The 24,516-nt window shown below is 47.3% G+C and overlaps 1 protein-coding gene across 3 annotated transcripts in view; it reads right to left on the bottom strand.

Annotated features, from left to right (window-relative positions):
* Positions 1–24,516, bottom strand: part of ITGA9 (integrin subunit alpha 9) — a 299,963-nt gene that overhangs the window by 267,748 nt on the left and 7,699 nt on the right. For all 3 annotated transcript variants that reach the window (XM_081071751.1, XM_081071750.1, XM_081071749.1), the window contains exons 2-4: positions 15,293–15,420; positions 13,871–13,977; positions 3,791–3,914 (exon numbers count right to left, since the gene is read on the bottom strand). In XM_081071751.1, the coding sequence (XP_080927877.1) occupies positions 3,791–3,914; positions 13,871–13,977; positions 15,293–15,302 (241 nt within the window). In that variant the 5' untranslated portion in view covers positions 15,303–15,420. The remainder of the gene's footprint in view (positions 1–3,790; positions 3,915–13,870; positions 13,978–15,292; positions 15,421–24,516) is intronic.

Here is a 24,516-nt window from a genome sequence, read left to right as displayed (position 1 = left end):
CAGGATATTCTGATAGCATTTCCCACCCAACCAGAAACAGGAAGCACCTGAAAAGTCATGAGAAAAAGGTCCTTGTGCCAAACCAAAGACCAATTTTTTAAGAATTCAAAAGTTTGAGGCATTTTGGACAGGTGCCCACACACTTAGAGGCTTTCCTCAATTAAACCAACCTTCCAACATTCTGAAGAGATGACAGCTGACCCTCACGGGGACCTACAATAAGGCCACAATTCCAGAACAATGTGTGGTCTTTCTGAGTACTTTCACCTGAGTTCTCTCATGATACCGTCATAGTAACCCTCAGTAGTCAATGCAATGAGCCATTGCCGCATCCATTCCCATTCCCACTGAGGGTCCAGCCACAGGCCTGCAGCCACAGAGGCAAACATGGAAAAGCAGGCCTCAGCCAAGCATCCCACCGCCCTTGGTCTTTCTGCTATTCCACAGGAAGCGTACCCCTTCCTCCGGGGCCCTGCACCCACTGCCAGGACCAACAGTGGATTCCCACCATCCCTCTCTTCTATGGGCCCCAAGAGGCATTCAGACTCTATGCAAGTCTCAGTTTTTCCAGTTGTAAAATGAAATAATCCTGCCTTAATGCCACTTTGGGTCCTGGGGGAGAGGTACCCGGCAGTATACACTGGCAGGGATTTTGAAACATTGTGTTCCCTCTCTGTTTTCCCCTGTGGATGGGGAACTTTTTGATAGCTGGGACTGTGTCACTTGGGTTTTATCTATTAGGCACTTCCCACAGTGTCTAACAGGCACTTAATAAGTGGAATCATTCTGGTAGACCAATTAGTCACCCATGGTGATTAACAAACACTTGCTTGGCATATGATACGTTAGCACATAATGTGGTTTGTTAGCATAGTATTTATCAGCATATACAGGCCAGGCACTGTACTAAGAACTTACCCATATTAACTCAATACTTTCCACAGCCCCTTGAGGTAGGTGAGGCAGACAGAGGTTCAATACCTCATCTGAGGTCACGCCATTAACAAGAGGCAGAGGCAGAGTCAGCACTTGAACTGTGGCAGTCTGGGTCCAAAGTCTGTGCTCTTAGCTGCCATGCTACTCTCCATGATGTGGCATACGGGTAACAGAATGGAAAGAAAAACTTGGCCTTGAGAAAGCCATGCCACACCTCCAGACCTAAACAAAGACAGGCTGGCCAAGTGATATCTGAAAGGTCATGTCAACTTCTAAAATAGTTCCGTTGTACTTGACCAAAATGTGATTCCCCCACCCAATGAATACAGAGCTTGCGTCACCAAGTTTTTCCACATTAACTAGAAATCATGGTTGCCTTCAGAGCCAAAGTAGGTTTAGTTTAGACCATAAAACAGAGAAGTGAAGATGCCCAAAGCCAACAGAGCAGAGGCAAGAGAACTGTGGCCTGCATGCCCCACCCTGCCAGTCCAGTCTTCTAGAGAAGTCTGAGCATCTGCCATCCCTCATCTCTTACGTGACCAAGAACCATAGAAATGTCCTGTTCAGTCCATTGTTCTAAGCGGCTGCTCTTATACACCAACACTGCCCACCCCAACACCACCCCTTATTCCTCCCTGGGTCAATGAATGAGTGAGAACACGAAACTGTGTATGTGTGAACGTGGGGAAGAAGGACTGAGCGGGGGCACGACCATTTTCATTTTGCTAATGGCTTTGCGAGCTCCATTTGGCCATCATTAAGTCAAGGAACAATGAGAGGCCATCCTGGAAGCCTGAGTCAATCCCAAAGCCACGGTTAAGAGGAATTTCGGTTTCTCTTTTGCTGCATAAGGACCGCGAAATCTCCATGGCAAACAATAACAAGCGTGCATTTCTCACTCAAACATTTACAGATCAGCTGATTCTAGTTGGTTTCTGACTGCAGGTTTGGTTCAGGTCTGTCCACACATCTCTCTTCCGGGACCAGTGAGCTGCCAGAGGCACGGTCTGAAGCACCCAGAGGGGTGGGGGAGCCACAGTGCCGCTGAGGCCAAGGCTCAGAGCTCACAGACTACTGCAGATGAGGGACAGATGTCACCGGCCCTGCGGCTGCTCTCCTGGCTCATGCAGGCTTCCACACTCCTGCCCGGCATTACGCCAGAGCCATCAGCTAAGACAGGAAGGCAGGCAGACATTCGCCTCACCTCATGACTATACCTTTGGGATAGTTCAAACAGTCGCCCTCTTCTGACAGGTTCTTACTGAATTCTCATTGAAACGGGGAAGTCCAAAACCCTAACAGAAACCACCACTACCCACCAGGACACCAAATGGTTTGCTGAGGGCAGACATGCAAAATTCAAAACCCAGCTCTACCATTTACTGTATGAGTGACCTTTGGCAATTGATGTAAACTCTGAGCCTCCGCTCCCTCACAGTGTAACAGGAAAATGGCAACTCAGAAGTCCACCTGCGGGGGCCCACCCACCTCCCCTCAGCCCTGACCGGTTCCATGGGAAGAAAGGGGGGAACATGCTGACCAGTCAGAACACGGTCTTGACCCAATATTTCTGTGTTTATACTACGTGTCCCTCCCTCTTGACCAATTACAAGTATATTATCATCTGTTTTTCAGATAAAGGTTTTCTTCTGTCTGGGGCAATGTAAACAGGGCCAGAGTTCAATTTCCCCACATGGCCCAGCCAGAGGGGATCAAATGCTCATCTTCCGGGAAGGAAAGGGTTTGTGCCTCCTATAGGGACCCTGCCAGCTCTTCTGCAGGGCCATTTCACAAAACACCCTGCTAGGGCCACCTGAGAACCCTTCAGGGCCTGCCGGGTCCTCCACAAGGCAGAAAAAATGCACGTGTCCAAATAGCATTTCTCAGAACCCTCTTTGGTGGCCACAAAACTTGACACCTGGGAAAACCCAGGGAGGCCCAAAGGCAATGTGGGCATAGGCCAGTGGAGAAGTCTGTCCAAACAAATAAATTAGGGAGAAAAATAAAATATAAACAGGCAGCAGTTAGAGAGGAAACAGGTTCTAGCTCTCTTGGAATTAGGCTAAGAAAACCTGAGTGTACAAGCTACAAAAGTGAAGAAAATGACAGCCTTTTCTGAACCCTTAAAGCCAGATTCAATTGACCCAAATAAGGATCGGCTCAATGGTCCCCAGTCCCAGTGTTTGACGACTTTAAGCAGGGAGCCTGAAGAAATACATTTTCCTTCCAACACTCCAAATGCCCCTCGGTGCGGAGCTCTTAAAACTGTGCTGAGAGTGCACCCAATCCTCCAGCATCTGACAGGAAGGACAAGAAGCAGTCAGACTTCAGACGTTATGAAAACTGCATCCTAGGCCTCGTCTGGCCCCTGCCCCAGGACATCTATCCACGGCTGTGGCCAGGAGCCGTCTCGGGAGCCTTACCTCCATCTGGGAGCTGCACAGGCCTACAGAGACCATTGAAGCCACCCTCTGAATTTTCAGGCAAGGACACCGAGGCCCAGAGAGAGAAAGTAGGTTTTCCAGGTTGCACAGCATCTAGCCGTGCCAGTAAACCAAGAGTTCTGTCTGACCGCTTGTCTAAGGTCTGGTGAATTTTGGTCTCTGAGACTTCATAAAGCTTGGTAAGCACCGTGGGCTTGGTGGCAGACATGGGCAAGGCTGGCCGGGGCCCGGAACTGCTGCCCCCTTCTCACTCTCCTCATTACCTGGGCAGGGCCTCAGGCACCTAGATGCCATCTGGGGACACTGTGCTGCCCTCCTCGGAGCGTTTGGAAAGCGGCGGGAAATGGAGATGGGCCGGGGGTTGTTGACAGCACACCGGGTAGAGGGGAGGGAGAATCAACAGCACTGACCTTCATAGCAAGGGATGAGCGTCCTGCCTTTGGCTTGGAGGTTGGACGGGACGATGTAACAGAAGCCATGGGGCAGGATATGGTCTGTTTCGTAGTAGATATTCTTCCAGCGGTGGGCACAGGCCTGGAGAACAGAGAGGCGTTCAGAGCAGGAAAGTCAGCCCCAGGAGGTCGCCAAGCAGCCACCAACAGTGCCAGGTGGGTCTGTGGGAGGAGAGAGGAGCAGAGGGGCAGGAAGCCCTCTTCTCTCCCAACCAGCCACCCCTTTGAACCAGGCACTATTCTGGGCATCAGCAAATGGAACAAGAACAAGTCCTGAGAGGAGACAGATAACAAACATCTAAACAAGGATTGTAGCTGGTGCTGAGCACTGGGAAGGAAAGACACACGATTATGGGGTAGAGTCTGCGACTAGAAAGGTCTAAAGAATGAGAAAGAGCTGACCATTGAGCATATAGGGAAGTGTGTTCCAGAAGGGAGGGCATGTCAGGTGCAAAGGAGGCACGTGAGAAAGGCTTACAGGTTCAAGAGAAATACGGAGGCCAGTGGGGCTGGTCTGGAGTGACAATGGTTGAGGGAGATGAGGCCAGAGGGGACAGCGGCCAGGCCATGGAAAGAAAGGGGGTGGGGGGGGTGCCTCCTCTAGACCATGGGGACAGCTATTATTTTAACAGACGTGTAGCAGAAGTCGATGCAGTCTTACACAGGTGAGTGGTGTGATCTGATTTAAAGTTTGGAAAAACAACTCAGCGGCTGTGTGGAGACTACAGGTGGGAATGAGTGGCGGTGAACGTCCAGGTGAGAGATGATGCTGGCCTGAATCTGAGAGAAGACAGCTTTGGCATGCATGCTGGAGATAGAGCTGATGGGCTCTGCTAGAGGTGGGGAGAGCAGGAAAGGGAGAAAAAGCCAGCCAGGTGAAGGCTAAGACAACCGCCCAATACCCACCTTGGGGCCCTCAGGCCAGGATGGGTCTGCTGTGCATACCCCACATGTGCGACTCTGCATTTGGTCACTCATTACGTATTTCCTGAGCACCTACTGCATGCCGGGCTCTGTGCTAGGCACTGAGGAGACAGCAGTGAATAGTCACGGCCCTTCTCTTGGGTCAGTCTGATGGGGTGGCAGACTCGAGTCCTCATGAGGGAACACGCTGAGAAAAAGCCGAGGACCCAAAACCCACTGGATCAGCAGTCGGCCTCCAAACTTGAAACCCATCAGGGTCATCTGGAAGCCTTATTAAAACAGACTGTGGGCCCCACCTCCGAGATGCTTGCTCAGGCGGCCTGGAGTGGGCCCCGAGATTCTGCACTTCTAACAACCTTTCAGGTGACCCTGAGGCCGCCAGTGTGTGGAACACACTTTGGGGAGCTCCTGTGTAGAGCTGGTTCCGGGTAAAGTGGTAGGTTGAACCATATGAAATTGCTAATATTTGTTTTGTGTTTGTTTTACCTACAGAAACACTTCAGTATGTGTATCATTAACTAGAAGTAAATGCTTGCTGATGGTTCTTTTTTTGAAGTAATCTTACAGCAAAATGCACAGATCTCAAGTGTACCATTCAATGACATTTGACAAAGGCATATGTTCATGTAACCAAACCCTTAGCAAGATACAGAACATCCCACCAGGAAGTTCCCTCACACCAGAAAGTGGTTGGTTTTGACAGGCTAGTCAGGGAAGGCCTCCCTGAGGAGGTGACCTCTGAGAAGAGAACTGAAGAGAGTGAAGGAGCAGCTGGGAGAGGATATGAGAGAAGGTTCAAGGCAGGGGTCCCTGAGGTAGGCAACAGCTTGGCATGTGTGAGGAGATGAGGTCCTCAGGGTCAGACAGACCCTTGGTCAGCTCTCAAGAGCAGCCCTTCAGCACTGAGGTCAAACCTGCGAGGAGATCCTCAGGGAGGGTGGTTCTCACACACAGACACTGGACCAGAAGCATCCTTCCCCACCCACCACAGGACACACCCAGCCTCACGCTTGGACACAACTGCCCACTCCAGTGACACGTGCATGTCTCTGTACCTCTGAACACCCACAAGGCTGATGAGGAGCTGACCTGCTTACTCAGAGGACGATGCACTCTGCCCAGCCCCGGCCATCTCTCGTGGGCATTCACAGCCCGCTTCTGCAAACAGATCACTTCGCTCTGGCCAACGGACTGCATTTTTAAATAATTGGAGTTTTTAACATCTTGGTTTGTTTCTTTAAAATGCACTACAGGCCATGACATTCAGCCTTTACGTGATCCACGCCTGCCTTTTGCAACCCTGGAAGGTGGGCAGAGTTGTCTTTAGAATTGCCATTTTCTATATGGGCACCCTGAGTGTCACAGAGTGCTTTGCCCAAGTCACCGAGCTAGTAAGTGCTGCAAACAGGACTGGAACGCACCACTACAGAGTCCTCCTGGTCTTACTAGAAAACATTTTCCATCTTGAGAGTCCCAATTCCTGCCTGATAAGCCATCAAAACCCACACCTGAGGCAGCTATTGTCCTCACGGACTTCCTCACAGGACCCAAGACCTGAAATAACCACTCTGGGGTCGAATGGGATGCCCAGGTCGCTGAAGGGGGAGGAAGGTTTGGAGGGGGTTCTCTGGAGCCTGGTCATCCTTCAGGTCATTCTATGAAAAATCACTGTTGCCAGCCTCTCTGCTCTTCATCCATCCCTTCAGACCACTGGCAGTAGGACCCTTGAGAAGGCCACTTTCTGCCAAGAGCAAGGAGGACACACTCAGAATGACTGGAAACCTGAGCTGCCCACACACTGCCTCTCGCCCGATGACATGAAACTGTAAAAAAATCTCTTGTTCGTCCTTATACTGCAAACCACCCTCATTCCTCCCCACTCGGTAGTTTTGTGCTCATAGCACATTTCTCAATAGATTGAAATGATACGGGGCAAGGAGCTCTAAAATGTGTCACTAAGCAGATAATCATCCTATTCGGCTAAGTAATTGATTTTTTTTTTTAATTTTTAGTTCCAACTTAATTCTGATGGCTTGCAAAACTTGCATCACTGATTATCATCTAATTAGCTGTTAAATAAGTTATATTTTAGTTTCTGGATTCAGCAAAGCCCTTGGTTTCTAGGGCTTACCATGTTTTACTGGATTTCTGGGTTGGAGGAACCATAAAAAGAGGTGGATGTTTATTGTGAGGCATACTGACTCTCGTAAGGGAGGATTTTCTGCGTTTACTGTCTAGTTTATTGTCTCCTCATTTTTTTTGTTTTTTTTTTCTAAGTGCCATAAGCTAAGGAGCAAGCTTAAAAAATTCCTAGAAGATCCAAATATTGTATTTCACAGTAAACGAAACTAAAATTAGGGCATTCTGTGAGGTCAGAGATCAAAGTGTCGAAGGCAGCATGCATCTAGGAAAACAAGGACAAATGCCTTTCAATATAAATTATAAAAAGACTGTTTAGCCCTGATTATCATTATATATACACACATGTCAGTCTGACCCCTACATTAAAAAAAAAACTCCCAGGGACTGTCTCCAAACCATTAATAACTCCATCAATCTCTCCAAATGAGCTCTGCTATGAGGGAGAATTGGGGCAGAGAAGGAAAAACAGGAAAAAGAGAGCATTCTCTGGAAACAGCAAGACTCGATCAAACTCATATTTCAAATAATTATAACAAAGGGTAGGATGGGCTAGAACCACCCCAAATCTTGGAATCGGACATATTTCAAGTTATAAGGATTGCTTTTCCTCCCAAAAGGAGAAAATGAGCAATTTTTGTCAGAGGCCTTTTTTGTTGTATGGAAACAGCACGTCCTGGGAGGGGTGAGAGGGAGTGGGCTTCTCCCGGTGTCTCAGCCACAAAGGCACAGAAGTCCCCACCCCCACCCTCTTACACATGCATTTGCAGATGGCCAGAGCTCTAACCAGGCCCTCGGGTCCACCCCTGGGCCACTGAGAACAGTGGGTAGAGTGAACAGGGCTGTGATGCCACAGAAAGATGTCCCTTCCTCCAGCCAAGAGAAGAAGTGGCCTCGGAGACACAGGGAAAGCTTCTGGGAGGCTGGAGAAGTCCTTCTGGGAATGTTCTTCCAGTGAAGGTGCACACAGATTATTTGTGTACTTTCCTGCATGCGCATTATAGCTCAATAAAAAGCTCACTTAAAAAAAATCAGGAAACAGAGCAACCAAAGTCAATGTAAAAATGTACCCTGTGGCTTTGAAAAACAGGGACAGCTGAGACATGGCAAATAGATAGGGACTGCTCTACTGTTTGCAAAGGAAACAGCAGAGATAGAGCTGGAGAGCACTACTTCCACCCAGAAATTATCTAGACACTCATATTACTTGTTGTCTGAGCCTTGGAGACGAATGAAACACAGAAACCAGACTTGGACATTTTGAGTCGCACTCCCAGGTCTAAGAGAAGAGTTAGTGCCTACACTAGGTTTGTTGGGTAGTTATGGCAAAAAGTGATTTTTTTTTACCCCTTATTTCTTAAACTGCCGTCTGCACACTGGGAGTATGGGGTAAGAGTGTAGAAAGGGAAGGGGCTTGTCTCTTTCTCTAATCCCCACGCTGTGTTTACACCTCACTTGTTCCCTGGGGAAAAACTGGAAGGTACCACAACACCTGTGAGCCGAGACTGGCAGACACAAGCCAAGGTCAGCCTGCCAGCCCAGCCCAATGACCTGGGTCTTGCCAGAGCTGATTGCTAGGTCCATGAACCAGAAAACGCCATTTTTCATTGGGACACTTGACTCTGTCACAGCTTTCAAACTCTTCCTTTGTTCTTTACTTTGAAATCAGCACCAGATACCATTTTCAAAACGCTACCTTACCTCTTCCTTTTCAAACCCAACCTTAGAATCCAATATTACGCTTCTTGGGGATACAGGTCTCATGCCTACACCTCCAGGTACCTTCTGAGCTCTCAACATGTGTTTGAATAAAACGTGATCTTCCTGTTTTTAATTTTAAGATAGTTGCCTCCAAGAAAGCTCTGACAGGTAGATTTGAGACATTAAAAAGCACGTGGATATGAGGCCTTTAAAAACGTAAATGTGACTAGGTCACCACTCCTGATACGTTGTCAACTACTACTTCTAAGAGGCATTTCACAGCATTTTGCTTCATGCTTTTATCAACCCACTTAGAATCAGCCACCAAGAAGAGATGGCAATGGATTTGGTTTCTAATAGTTTTAACATTGACACTCTGCCCCTGTATTATCCAAACATAGTTTCAGACAGCACTCCTTAGAGTGATCGTCTCCAAGCACTGAGAATTAAAAGGACAGAAGGTTTGGTCTCTGTCCCCTCCTGGCTTCCATCTAAAAGGACACATACAGGCAAAATAAATTACACATATAAAGTAACCATATAATGCTGAGTTCCTAATGACACAAAAGTTGCTAAACTTGTTTCAGACAGAATTGTCACCAATGCAGGCTTCATGAGTCAACACCAGAGAGGACAGAGCAGGGTGGGAACATAGGGGACTTAGGACAAGTCTTACCTTACAAGACAGTATACGCACAAAAATGCACAAGGACTACTCAACAACAAAAAATAATCCAATGTAAAAATGAGCACAGGACCTGAACAGACATTTCTTCAAAGAAGACATGTGAGGTGTGATCAAAAACTATGGTGTATGTTTAAATTAAAAAAATTATTCCAGTAAAAGACACGTTGCCATTAATCCCCCTCAAAATACTCCTCCTCGCTTCAAACACACTTATCCCATTGTTCTGGCTGCTTTCTGAAGCAGTTCTGGAAGTCCTCTTTCGTGAGTGTCTTTAGTTGTGCTATTGTGGCTGCCTCGATGTCCTGAATCATTTTGACTTTGGGGAAGAGCCAGAAGTCACACGGTGCCAGGTTTCGTGAATAAGGCGGATGAAGATACATCATGATGTTTTTATTTGACAGAAATTGCCGTGTACCAGAAGTGATGTGTGACACAGAGCCTTGCCACGATGGAGGATGATTTAGGGCACACTGTAAAACACACCTTCTCTCAACCATAGCTCACACTCGACTGATCGCACTGAACAAGTTGAAACTTGTCACACGCCGTTACTAAGGTTCCAAACACCGTTTACCCTATTGAAGATCCCTGCCTTTCCGTTGGAAGGCACTCGGCAGCAGCATTCACCGTATTTGCTGACCACAACAGAAAGGCTCCATGTCACACATTGCTTCTGGTTTACGGCGATTTCTGTCAAATAAAAACATTACAGTATGTCCTCATCCACCTTACCCAATGGATCTGGCACCGTGGACTTCTGGCTCTTCCCCAAAGTCAAAATGACCACGAAAGGTAAACATTTTGAATCAATTCAGGACATCAAGGCAGCCACAATAGCGCAAGTAAAGACACTCAGGAAAGAGGACTTCCAAAACTGCTTCAGAAAGTGGCAAGAATGATGGGATATGGATTTCCATTTATGTTTGTGAGGGGGATTATTTTGAGGGGGATTAATGGCGATGTGCCTTTTACCATAAGAAATTATTTTTATTTAAACATTCACCGTATTGTTAGATCACACCTTGTACAAATGGCCAAAAAGCACATGAAAAGATGCTCAACATCACTAACCATTAGGGAAATGAAGATCAAAGCCACCAAGAAATATCACCTCATACCCATTAAGATGACTACTACCATGTCTCCCCGAAAATAAGACCTAGCTGGACAATCAGCTCTAATGCATTTTTCGAGCAAAAATCAATATAAGACCCGGTCTTATTTTACTATAAGACTGGGTATAACATAAGACCGGGTCTTATATTGATTTTTGCTCCAAAAGACACATTAGAGCTGATTGTCGGGCTAGGTCTTATTTTCAGCAAAACAGGGTATTTAAAAAACAAAAAACAGAAAATAAGTGTTGGTGATGATGTGGAGAAATTGGAACGCCTCTTTTGTGCACCACTGCTGGGAATGTAAAATAATACAGCCACTGTCGGAAATAGCATGGTGGTTCCTCAAAAAAATTAAAAATAAGAATTACCATAGGGTTTTGGAATCCCCCTTCTGAATATATATACAAAAGAATTGAAAACAGGATATTGAAGAGCTATTTGCATACCCATGTTCATATCGGTGGTACGCACAATAGCTAAGAAGTGGAAGCAACCCAAATATCCATCAACAGATGAATGGATAAAGAAAATGTGATATACCGGGGGTGCCAAAAACTTGTATCCACGTGGACACTTTGGTCAGCGTTGCTCAAGCAGTAGTTCGCCATAATCAGAAGTGTCTGGATGATGATGGGAACCACTTTGAGCACCTCTTGTAATTGCAGAAGTCAAATGTGACTTGTATTCACCTTTTGTTGTTGGAATATATTGAGTATTACAATTTTAATACAGTTTTCCTTTCTTAAAATGTGTATACATTTTTTTGGCACCCGCTGTATATACACAATGACATATCATTCAGCTCTGGGACAAGGAAATCCTGCCATGTGCTACAATATGGATGAACCTTGAGGACATCATGCTAAGTGAAATGAGCCAGTCACAGGAAGACAACGCATGGAAATGAAATCACATAGTATTATCTAAAATTGTCACTCTTACAAAGAAAGAAGATTGATAGTCACCAGTGGCTGGTGGAGGGGGACACAGGGAGTTATTAAATGGGTATCAAGTTTGTTTTGCAAGATTAAAAAGCTCTAGAGATTTGTCACACAATAAGGTGCATACAGGTGGTACTACTGTACTGTACACTTAAAAATGGATACAATGGCAAATTTTATGTTGCATTTCTGACAATTTTTCAAAAAGCCATGAGGAAAATGGGTGCTGTTGGATGCCCCTCTCCTTCTCCAGCACCCACATATGGTGGCTTATTAAATGCAGGGTGCAGTAACTATTCTTAAAAAATGAGAAAAATAGCTCTGCGTGTAATGAATTGGAACAGGATTATCATAGCACCGTTACCACAAATGCCCCAGCTCTGCCTTCATGGCCTCCTTTGCTAAATCGTCCCCGTGACCCTCACTGCCATTCATGTCCCCAGAGATGGCCCCTTCCTGATACTAATTTGCAGCAATGCAGAACCCTCGGGAAACAGACTCTCAGCCCCATAGAGGTTATCCTTCCATGGGGAGAGGAATTGTTTTCACAGGAGCAACCTCTGGCTGTAGGCTCCAAGCTCTCTAGAGTGTCATGTGTTATGCTGTCATCAGCCCACTGCCTCCTCTGTTCTGAATCTCAACCTCAGGTCACCCTGATTTGGGATGGATCAGCTGGTTTCCTCCTTTCCATAGGAGGGCAGACAACCTTTCTGGTCCTCCTGGGCCCGAGTTGTCCAGTCAGGGTCAGGCCAATACATCTAGAGGAATGCAGAGGCTTGGAGAGGGTCCAGGGCAGCCCATGACAGTGATTAAAGGGCTAGAAACCAAGACAAATAGCGGGGTCAGGGACTCTCAACAGGACCTACAATGGTTTCCAGTAGGGAGACCCCACAACACTGGTGACAGCATCCAGCTGCTCCCTTCCTCCCCACAAGGGGCTGACAAGGGGGAGATGCTTCATTTGTGCTGAGAAGGCAGGCGGGATTCAGATGAGCAGCCTCTGCCGTGGTGAAATTTAACACAAAAGCAGGCTCCTCAGAGACAGGACAGAAACATTTTGCCTAGATCCTGCAGGAAAACCTGTCTCCCCTGGGATAAAATATATGTATACCCTCTGCTTTATAGCATGTGGCCCAAAGGGAGCCCTCAATAAATGGCAAGTAGTATTATTTTGCCTTCTTGATCTTGCTTTTATAACAAAAAACTCATCCAGCTTCCCAAAAAAGCCCATGCATGGCAAGAAAAGGTCTACAAAATCAGGAGACTGGTTACCTCAGTGGGGAGTGGCACAAGGGCACATTCTGCCATGGTAGCAATGGGGACGCATGTGTGTACAGCTATGAAAAAACTCACCAGGCTGTTCACTTGAAGTTGTGCGTATTAAGTACATGAATGTCATACCTCAATAGAAAAGGGTAAAATAGAATGGGGAAAAAATGGACAAAACCTCTGAAGCAGTTATAAACTCCTTTTTGTTGGGTCCAATAAAGCTTTCTGCAATAGTGGAAATGTTCTCTCTCGGTGCTCTTCACTACAGTAGCCAGTAGCCATCTGTGGCTACTAATCACTCAACATGTGGCCAGTTTACCAGAAGAACTGAATTTTTAACCTAGATCAGTGTAAACTTTAATAACTGCCTGTGGCTGGTGGCTACCTTACTGGGCGCACAGCTCTAGGAAGACACGAATCTCAAGGACAACGATTCATTTTTCTGTGCATCTCCCTCAAAGCACCTAATGGATCAGAATTCATCGTACACATTTGGGGAGCCAAATAAATGACTATTTAAAAATATGTATTTCATAAAATACAACAACATGTAGGAATGAAGAGGAATGAACTACTGATACACACATTAATCTCAAAAGTATTCTTTTGGGTAAAAGGACCCTTACCCAAAAGAGCACACAAACTATGGAATTCCATTTTTATGAAGTTCTAGAAAAAGCAAAAGTAATCCACGGTACTGCAATTCATCACAGTGGTAGCCTCGGGGTGGAAGGAGTTGACTAGAAAGGGACAGAAGAGAACTTTCTAGAACGACAGAAATAGGCTGTATCTTCATGGGGTGGGCGTGTTACACACAGGTGTGTACGAGTGTCAAAGCCCAAGCTGTAATCTTAAGATCTGTGCATTTTATGTACATTAGACCTCAACTTTAGACACACACACACACAAATATTTATGTAATGAACAAGATTTACAAAACGCTTTTATTATGCAGTGTGTCATATTTCTTTTTATTTTATTTATTTTATTTTATTTATTTATTTATTTATTTTGTTTTTTAATTTTTTTCAGTTTGTCATATTTCATTAGCCACATGTCAGCACCCCTGAGACAGAGATGATTAACATCTGACAGATGAAGAAAATGAAAACATTTGTCACGTGTCCACGTAGTAGTCCAGAACAGGCAACCTCACTCAAAGCCGTGCCCTGTCACCATGGCAAGCAGCTTTCCTAAGAGGTCAAAGTCATTCATTCTGAGCGCCACCCCGTCCCCACGCACCCCCAGGTGGTCTTACCAGCACACGGCCATCGGCCTTGGGCTGCCGGGCCAGGCTCACCCCCATCCACTCATCATCCCGGTCTTCCCGGCAGGTCTTTCCACAGGACATGCCCCGATTCTTCCCTGGAGGAGAAAGAGACAAGTCAGATGTGCATTGAGGAATGATATCCCGCTGGCTGCTTGTCAAAGGGTGGTCTGCAGCCCAAACGTTTCTCACCAGCTCCCGAGGAAATAAGGAACTTACAACAAAGTGTAAAATCAGCTCCACTACCATGCATGCTGTTTAATTCAGCCAGCATGTTTTTTTTCATAGCAAGACTTTCTTGATGGAGGAAGCAGTGCTTTGGCTTACGTTCTGAAGCGAACTCCTTACTGGGCTGTGCCCCAGTAACAAACAGGTCACCAGCCAGTCACACACCTTGGCTGCTAAAGAAAATCATGACGCTACTTCACTCACAAATAATAATAATCAGAAGCTCTTGATGGGAACAGACTTGGGAGAAACGGAGGCGTTGAAGTGGTTAAAATAAAACAGCTCCACTTACTGAGTGCCTACTGTGTGCCAAGCACAAGTCTGTATATTCACCTCTATTATCTCACTTAATCTTCCCAAGGTCACATTGTGAGGTAGGTATCTTAGTCCTGATTTTAAAGGTGAGGAAACTGAGGCCAAAGAGGCTATGGGACATTGCCAATGAGTCCCAACTAGTAACTGGTACAGCGGGGCTCGGAACCCAGGCAGAGCCATCTGATTCCAAAGATGGTGTAGTTTTCACTGAACGAATGTGAGCTTTTTAAAACTTCCATCCATCATATCTTTCCCTACTTAAAATATAAAACCTCAAATTGATTCTAATGGCTTCTCCCCTCATACACAGACTAAAATCCTAACACCTTACCCAGCCTGCTGGGCCCTGTGTGACCCAGCTCCGGCCTCCCTTCCAATCTCCTCTGCTCCAGCTGTCTCCTGCTCACCACTCCAGCTTCACTGACCTCTCTGTGTGCTTTCCTCTGCTCAGAGGTTCTGCTTCTGGTACCTGCCCAGCTAACTAACTACTGTGTATCTTTCCAGTCATGTAAGGACCAAACATGAGGTTGGTACAAATACGACACCCTCCTGTCCCTCCCCCCCACCCCGGCCCCCGGGTCTTCAAGCACTCAACTGTTTGTGTTAACGTCTCTTTGGCCCACTAATTTGCAAGGCCCGGGATGGTAGGGTCTTTGTTTTGTTCGCCAGTGTATCCCAGTGCTTAGTAAGTAATAGGTACTCAATGTGCTGTGAATGGGAGGGAGGGAGGAAGGGAGAGAAGGGAAGAAAGGAGGGAGGAAAAAAAAGAAAGAGGGAGGGGTGGATGAAAGATCCGGTCACTGTGAGAAGGCAAAGAGGAAAGTATGAGGATGCAGAACCATTTGCCCCTTGGCAGTGATGGCCACCCACCTCGAGCCATGTCCAGTTCGGTACATCTCCGGTCAGGGTTGGTGTGGATGCGGCACTTAAACACAGCCCCAGGGGACTTCACTGAAGTGCTGTACTTGGAATCTGCCTTTGGTGCACCCACGAGGACCCTGCACATCAAGAAGAAAGGGCATTCTGTCACAATCCAGTACCAGGAGAGAGGAGGCCGATGGTTCAATCTTCCCCCAGCCAGGAGCGTGCTGTCTGCATTAGACTGTGCTGGAAGGCCTGGGGGGAGGTTCCCCCCACACGGAACCTGTTAGAGTTTCTCCAGGCACACTTAAAGCTTACGTTTGGTTGGGAACACATACAACCCACAAAAGCTTCTTACACAGAATCGATAAAGAACTCCCTCAAATCAATAAGGAAAATACAGCTATCCAATAGAATAATGGGCCAAAGACTCGAACAGCTACTTGACAAAAGACAATAACCAAATGGTCAATGAACATACGAGAGGCACTCAAGGATATTAGTTATCAGAGAAATCCCAATGAGATACCACTTCACTACTAGAAGGCTAAGACCAAAAAAGACTGAAAATGCCAAGGGCTGGCAAGGATATGGAGCAACTGGAACCCTCAGAGGCTGCTGGTGGGAGTGTAAACCATTACAAGCACGTTGGCAGACAATTCAATCGTTTCTAACAAAGCCGAACATGTGTCTACCACCCTATTCCATTTCTAGGAACATATCCAGCCGACATGTGTACAGATGTCTACTAGGAGACATGTACAAAAATATTCACAGCTGAATACATAATGTCCAAAAATGAAGAAACCCAAAGGTCCATCAATGCCAGAATGCATAAGTAAATTGTGGTATAGAAATACAACAGAATTCTACTCAGCAATGAAAATCAATGAACACCACTCAACTGTAACCACACAATGAATCACAAATGGAACACTGAGCAAAAGCCGTCAGGGACAAGAGCATACTCACTGTCTGATTCCATTTATCTGAAATCTGAAGTTCAAAGCAGCTGAAGTTTAACTGTGGCGTTAGCGGTCAGAGTAATGGTCACCTCGGGGGAGGCGAAGAGGGGTTGTTGTTGGGAAAAGGGGGCTTTCTGGAGGTACACAAGATGTTCTACTTTTCAATCTGAGCGGTGTTTACACAGATCTGTGATAATTCATTAAATAGCATACATGATATGAGCACTTTTCTGGATGTGTGTTAGACTTCAATTAAAAAAAACTGAGCAAATAAAAAATAAGAAATTGGGAGATGCCATTTCTCTTCTGTGTCCACCTCATCCCCCTACCACACGCAACACATACATTTAGGGAGACACAGGAAAGTAGTAGTGGTGTAGAATTAGAAACACATCCTCTATGCCAACGCACACCAGAGATCGAATCGTTCACATACAAACAGGGGCAAGCATGAATCTCTATAACCTTCATCTTGAACTGGAAAGCTGCCTTGGGGATGAGCCATCCCCAGCAGGACCCTTCCCGCTGGAGGAAAAGAGTAAGACCTGCCAAGAAGATAGATAAGACATATTTGGGCCTGTGTGGGCGCAGGACACGGTGGGGACAGCAAAGAGTTCCCCTCCAGATGTTACAAAAACAACCTTGATCTACAGTTTTATGCATTGTTTCTGGAAAGCAGTCAACCGAGGAGCTACAGCAAAGAATACTAAATAGCACCCATCAGGCAAGGTTTGTGCTGAGGTCTGAGCAGTTTGGAAAAAGATTTGCACAATAAGACTTTAAACACAATATCCACACCGAAGTTCAAAGAGTAGAACATTCCAAGCCACTGCTCAATGAGAACACGAACTGCTCCATGTCTCTAGAGCCTGGAAAGGGGATGCAATTCGCCTGAAAAGGCATGCAGCACATTATGAAATAGATCGTCTCCACTTGCCTAGGAATAGAAAGCATTACACATTAGGTGTCTGTGGAAAAGGTGTCTAGTAGAGGCTAAAATGACCCCAGACAGCCTCCCTGGGGATATGGACGGGACCCAGACTCGCCCCACTTTGTCCTGAAAGCCACCTTCATCTTGGGATCTTGGACACTCAACCTTCACACCTTCCTGGCCTCACACTGACACCGCTCCCCCATCCATACTCCAGCTGAGCCAAAGGGTAGATATCTAATCAGACAAAAGAAGTCTGAGTCCCTCAGACAGGCCTTCAGCAAAGGCTGGCAGATATCACAAGGGACAACCACACTAATCTGGCTCAGACATGTGTTACCAGATTCACAGGAAGGCATGTGGGCCCCATCTTAATTGCCACTGCCCCTGAGCCCAATCCCTCAATACTCAGAAGGTTAAGGATCTCTGAGGACACAAGGAAGCAGAGAGATCCACCCCTTCCCGGAGACGTTCCTTCAGGGTCAGTCTTGGAGAATCTGTATTTGATTTTGTGAGGAGTCAAGGCACATCCTGCTGGGGTGTGAGAGGAGCCAGGCCCCGAACAAGCTGCCCCGCAGCCCCTCAGAAACGCCCTGGGAAGCTGCCCCTCCAGGTGTCACTGGGCAGCTCAGTCCTCTGGCCTCACTATGGTGGGCCACACAGCTGCGCAACTCCAAGCTGGAACCCTCAGCCTTCGGAAATCACAGCAAGCACTTCCCCAAGCAGACCACACCGCCTCCGTCACCCACACGAGAGCAGTTTGGCCAGCTCTTGACTGCTCTAACTCCAATGCATGATGACACACAAAATGAAACTCCAGGAAGAAAGCCACGTTAAGGGATCAATTTCCCCCCACTTGCTTCTGAGGCTGAGCTGCAGAGTCACCAGGGCAAGGCAAGGGTTGCTCTCTGTAATGCCAGTTGTGTTTGCACAGGTGAGAAGAATTAGCAGTTTGACATATCTAAACAGCTGAAACATCCACCATCATGCCATATGTCAGCCTGTAGGAGCTGGGTAACATAAAATGCCTCCTCCTCCACTGCAAAACCTCAGTGGGACAGGGCTGGGTCCAAAAATTCCCACCGACTCCAACTCTAAATTTAGCACAGTGAATAAATGTCGCTTGTAATTCATTTTGTAAGAATTACAAAAAATTAAACAAAGGGGAGAATTAATCACATACCACAGCAGGCTGTTTATCAAGTGTCCCCAATTGGCACAGGAACCCTGGACCTTTCAGAAAGTGCCACTGCTCCAAATTTACAGACCCAAATTCACAAGTTAGCCATGCAGGAAGGGACCCCCGAGAGCTCAAATCCCAGGTACTGCTTCTCCCCGACTAGTGCTGTGACAACGGGGCAAATTTTATTTCAAAATCTAAAGTGGAGAAAAGACCTGCTGAGTTACTTTTTCCTTCCAAGCCCAAGGTAGTCAATGGTTCTAATAACAATGGCTGATCAAGCACTGATAACAACCCGCTGATTCAAACTCCTAATCAGCTGGTCTAATGAGAAAGTTGTTCCCAAATCCTGTGTAATGGGAAATGCAGCAAGAGATAAGGGGCGTTTGTGCATGTCGCTCACTGGGGTGGCTCGGGGGAGACAGGGCTTGTATCTCTGTGTTTACAGAACTTCGTGGCTTCCTCCTTTGCCTGGTGCTGCTCTTTACCTAGGCCGCTGGCCAGCAAGACCGCTGCTGCAGGCCAGCTGATGAGCTTGTCTCTTCTGAAGTTCGTTCAGCTGGCTGTTCGCCAGGCTGATCTCTAGAGATAGAGTGTGATGGCTCAGAGTTCAGGACAAGCCACTGAAAAGATGCCATCTGCTTTTTCTCATTATTCTCTGAGTTATAAAGAGACATCCCAGATACTTCCAACATTGTCTAAAGTCTTCCCTGGCACCCTTGACAAGACAATAAGATATGTCTTTCCTCTGTACAGTGACCATATAAAAGGGCCTGAGCGTCGCGGCTCACTACCTGCCCAACAGGCACCCATCAATAAATCATCAGGCTGATTCTGACTTTTGCTCGCGACTTCAGGTGTGGGCCTCAGCACAGCTGCACAGAGAACCCCTGGGAATTTGAGGGAAATGCAGAATCTCAGGCCGCAGCCCCAGCCTGCTAAATCAGAATGTGCATTGTAACAAGCTACGCAGGTGATTCATAGTCGAGGGCATGCTATGGAAGCACCCACGCTGATTACAAGTAATCGTGTTAACTGCGAGCCCGTATGAACGGATAACCCTGGAGATATGAGACTCTCCTCCTATCTTATCCCCAGTGAAAGAAACACTCACACTTTAAAGACATTTGAGAGTCCTCTCATTAACTCAGAGCTCTCAAGTTCTAATTACAAGAAAAACCAGCACGTATTGGGCACTTGGGGTGTGCAGGTGCTGGGCTAGGCTCCTTGTGGACGGAATTGCATTGAATCTTCACAGCAACCCTACAGAAGGCACTAATATCTCCATTTTACAGAGGGAGAAGCAGGTGGCCAGAGAAGGTCATGGGGCTTGCTGGAGCACACAAAGTGTTTAAGAGGCCAAGCTGTAGCACACCCCTTGGCAGCTGAGTGCAGGGCCCACTCCTCTATTCTGTCGGCCCTACTCAGCCAGAAGGAAGAAAAGAGAAGCAGGAGGTACCCAGTGCCCCCTCAGGTCACACGTGTGATCTGTCTGTAAAAGCCCGCGTGATGCTCCATGGATGGCTCCCATGTTAGAACTCTCATGTGGAAGTTTCCTCATGCTGAAGAATAGACTGGGGTTTACAAGAGAAAGAAGGCTTTCTCCTTCCCATCAGGCTGAATTTTCCATCACGTTTTTGCTTTTCTAAAACGTTTACATTGCTGGCATCGTTTTGCCCAGAGGTTCACCTCTCTTCCTGAGTAGTTTATGCACCTGTTTGGACATGTGGAGCCTTCTGTTCATCTGCCGGCACCAGTTATGGTCGTGGTTTGTCTGATTTTTTGCTGAAGGCAATCCTGTCAGGCAGCTCCTTGTGTGCATTTTACTCAGAGGTGGTGGGTGACACTGCTGGGTTAGTGGCAGAGACGGAGCTGAACCATCAGCGTCCAAAGGTATGCTCTTTCCGGGCCCCCAAACTCCCCTTTGTGGTGGTTTAGATGCCCTCCTTTTTTCCAACATACACACTTCCTTGTTTGGCCTGTGTATGGTCAGGCTGGCTACAAAGGCTCCAGTCCAGCCGCCCATCCGGTTCTGAACCCATCCCTCACCTCCGGAGGGCAAACTGCAGGTCAGGTCCCTGGAGAGCAAGGGGCAGAGAAGGGCTGAGCCACAACTGCTTCCCTGGGGAAGGCTGACAGCGTCTCAAAGGTTCCCTCCCTCCCCACAAATGCCACAGCAGTGATTCCACGGGGCAAACTGCAGCCAGATCCAGGACAGCAACTGGGGATTCCAAACCTTAAACCCATTAGGTTTGCTTTCATGCGTCTGATCCCAAAGCCAAAGCTTCCGCATGTCAGTTACAGGAGTGGAATTCACTGTGTTCGCCGCACCGCACGGAAACCCCAGGAATCACTCCACATGCCTCAAGGGGCAAAAGTAGCCAAGACTTGAGTACAGGGAAAGCTACCTCCGACCACACCAAACCATTCACACCCAGAGGGAAGAGACTCCCCAGGGCCAAGGCCTGCCAAATGAAGGTGTGGAACCGGAACAACTTCAGAGGCACTTCTTTCTACATTTGGGGAAACTGGGGCTCCGGGTGGTGAAGCAGTGGATACTAACTGCTTGTGTTTTAAACGAGTAGTACCTCCTGAATTCTAAGCTTCGAGGGCAAGTTACTCAGGGAGGTGAATCACAGGGGTAGCACAGGGTTCAAATTCTGCCTCTACCACTGGGAAGCTGTGTGACCTCAGAAAAGTTTCTTAACCACCCTGAACCTCAGTTTTCTTCCTCTGTAAAAACAGGAGTAAAAATGTACCTTATAAGCGTTCTTATAAGGTTTAAACAAGATAATGTTTATAAAGCACCCAGCATGTTGTTCCAAGTAGCTATTCAAAGAAACGTTAGAATGCTGGGAAATAGGCTAAAAACCTTGGCACCCAACTCGTCCCAATTCCACCTCTTAGCAGCACCCCCAGGAGCTCACAGATCCTTAGAACCTCAGTCCTTTTTCTGGTGTGCCAGGCAGGAATTTATTCAGACCATCAACGAAATCCAGGAATGGCTCGGATATTTTCACCACTAGTAGCAGATAGCAAAAGTAGCCACAATTCTCCACCCTTCCTGTATCCATGCCCTTTTCAATGTGACTTTCCATCAGAGATGGAGTCTTTTTCCCCACCTCTTGAATGTGGGCTGGCCCTGTAACTTGCATTGGCCAACAATGTGACAGAAGAAGGATGGCTTGACTTCCTAGCCAAGGCTTCAAGAAACCAAGCATACTTCTGATCGCTCTCTTGGTACCCTGCCCAGCCACCATGTGTACAAACCCAGGCTGCTGAGGGTGAAAGACACCTAGCGCAGAGATGAGCCATCCCAGCTGAAACCATCCTAGACCAGCCAGACAACCAGCCACCCCAGAAGCTTACAACAGACTCATAAGTGAGTCCAGCTAAGAACACAAGTACCACCCAGCTGAACCCAGCCTAAACTGCTCACCACAGAATCATGAGCTAATAAATGGTGATTGGTTTCAGCCACTGAGTTCAGGATAATTTGTTACACAGCAATACTGCAACAACAGAAAACAGACACATCATCAAGCTAGGGCATGCCACCTTTGAAGAGAACTAGGCTATGGTACCAGTTGCTAAGTCTATAGCTGAGAACTGTTGTTCCTATTCCTCTACCTACCTGATCACCTTTCCTCCCCACAAAGGAATCTCATTGCCAATGAAGACCACAAGGTCCAAGGGCTCTGATATGGGAAAGGCAGAGTGGAGTGGTAGCCACAACCCTGGAAGAGTCTGCCAGCTCTTCTCCAGGTGTGTGACCTTGGGTATGTCCCCAGACTCTCCTTTACCTCTAAAACAAAGATAACAAATGCAGAGTCTCCCCTCCCAGGGCAGTGATGAGGCACAAAGGGAAATGGCAAACAGCCAAGTGGGGGAGCCATGCACCCAGGATGGCCTCACTTTTGAGAATGAAATAGGATATTTCATCTGCCAAGGCCAAGAGTAGACAGAAATCCTCCCCAAAAAAGCATCAGGACACTTTTTCTTCCTCCTTTGGAACCTGATACCTTGGACAGGGGCTTGCTTGGATGAGGGAGGGGAAGGCAGTATGGCTGACCCTGAGAAAAACCAGGCAGCATCAAGTCAGGCCCACCTGGGTTCAAATCACAGCTCCGCAATCTACTCACTGGGTAACCTTGGACTTGCTGCCTGTGCCTCTGTGCCAGCAGCCCCCACGGCGTCAGGGTGACTGTGAGCATAGCCCTCCTGGCACAGAGGCAGTTCTCCTAAAAGACTGGCAAAAATAATTATTTTTACTCGGGAATCCCAGGTTGAAGTAAATAAACAGAGGGAGGGAGAGGGGTACAATGCATCCCAGAAAATGCTGATTTAGCGAATGCAACAGGTGGAGTGCCACGCCCAACTGGGAAAGCGCAGAGGCACAGGCAGGGCCCCCCAATCGGCCCCCTGGTCGCCTTGTCAGGGTGTGAAGGGGGCCTCGCAGGCTGCTTCCCTGGCCAGGGACTCGGATCTCAGCAGATGTACTGAGAGGGGGCAGCTGAAGAAGGAAGCATGGCAAAAAGGCTAATGTCGTCCTACCACCTGAAAGCATCACGGAAACATTAAAATCCACGAGACAGAGCAAGCTACCCGCTGGGAAAGCTCAGTCCAAAGCCTAGAAGTCTTCCTCTTGGTTTCTTGTGATAATTTTCTTCTCCAAGAAAAACAGATCAATACCTTTTTTTTAAATTCTCACTATCAGCCCACCTTGGAACTGCAGACCGACCTCCTAGATGTGTCTGGTGCTCCCCGTAACAGGGTGGCCTCCCACCTGCCCAGGAGAAGGAAGAAGCATGCAAAACTCTAGGATTTACAATCCCACAGGTCTCCAATGAAAGCAGCCGTCTGAGATCCTTTTTGGAAGCAGACAGGATACAAATGACACACAAAAATGCAAATGTACGGAGAGCATGGCCAATATTTTAGAGACCACACATAATGAAGAGCGTGTCTTACAACTATCTCATTCATTTTTATATTGAGTACCGACACTCAAATTTTGATAAAACTGATGAACGGATCAAATGTACTGAAAGCGAACTCATTTAGCATTGGAAGTCAGGATGAAGAAAACCATTCGTTTCAAAAGTCAGAGGAGAGTAACAATAGAAATAACTACCGGAATTTATCAAGGGTTTTCTATGTGCTGCTTTGCCGACCTCGTCTCATCTGACAATGTGACATGATGAAGAAACTCGTGTTACTCTTTTAGAGAGGAAGGAACGGGGCTCAGACAGCTGGAGTAAGCTGCCACGCTCACACAGCTCCTAAATGGGGGCTAAGTCAGGTTGGAGCAGGGCTGGCATTGGAGCCCCCCTCTTGGCAGCCCCCCTTTTATGCACAGAAACCACAGATTTGGTTGTTGCTGGGGAATCGGGACCACAACGAAGGCAGAGCCAGGAAACCCCCCCACATATCATCCATTCTCCAGGACCTGACCAGAGAGTCAGGGCGGGGTGGGAGAGGCCACTTGGGCTTAAACACACCATGACATGAGCTGAGATGAAAGAAATTAGTACTTTTTTATGTTCAGATTCTGGGGAACACGAATCATCCTTGCTCACATATTGTTGGCCACTGGTGCAGAAAGTCTTACTCTGCGTGGGCTTCTTTAACAATGTTACACATCCAGGGGTGAACCCTAAGCATTGGCTGCCATGGCTACCATCCCCATCCACTCTCCAAACAGAGCTTCTTAGGCCGTGGGAGCCTGAAGCGCTCAATGGAACGGATGGAGGGATGGTAACAAAAGGGCTCGGGGAGCTTAGGATGGATGGATGGAACACACCAGAATGCTTCCTCTTTCCTAGGACACTTTCACCTTAGCATCAGTCAGACTAGGTATGAGAGCAGGCCCTACAAACATCCCTGGCAGAATCACTGGGTCCCTGTTTACTCAGAGATCAAGCATCTCTAGAAAGCAGTCCCAGTACCGGCCACCTCAGGTAGCCAGTGGGTCATGAATAAGCATCCCCAAAACGTGTCACAGGAACGCTACCACCACTGTAACTCCAAAATGTGTACAGCAGAGCAGGCAGGACAGAACCTCAGGAATCAGAGGCTTGGGTGCCTTGAAGGCCCAAACTCAGACCCTTAACTTCTTGAAAGGCAACATCACAAGCCCCAGCTCTACATGCTCTCT

Source organism: Rhinolophus hipposideros (assembly GCF_964194185.1).
Source record: "Rhinolophus hipposideros genome assembly, chromosome: 14".
Classification (NCBI taxonomy): domain Eukaryota; kingdom Metazoa; phylum Chordata; class Mammalia; order Chiroptera; family Rhinolophidae; genus Rhinolophus; species Rhinolophus hipposideros.
This window is presented reverse-complemented; position numbering and strand designations above follow the sequence as displayed.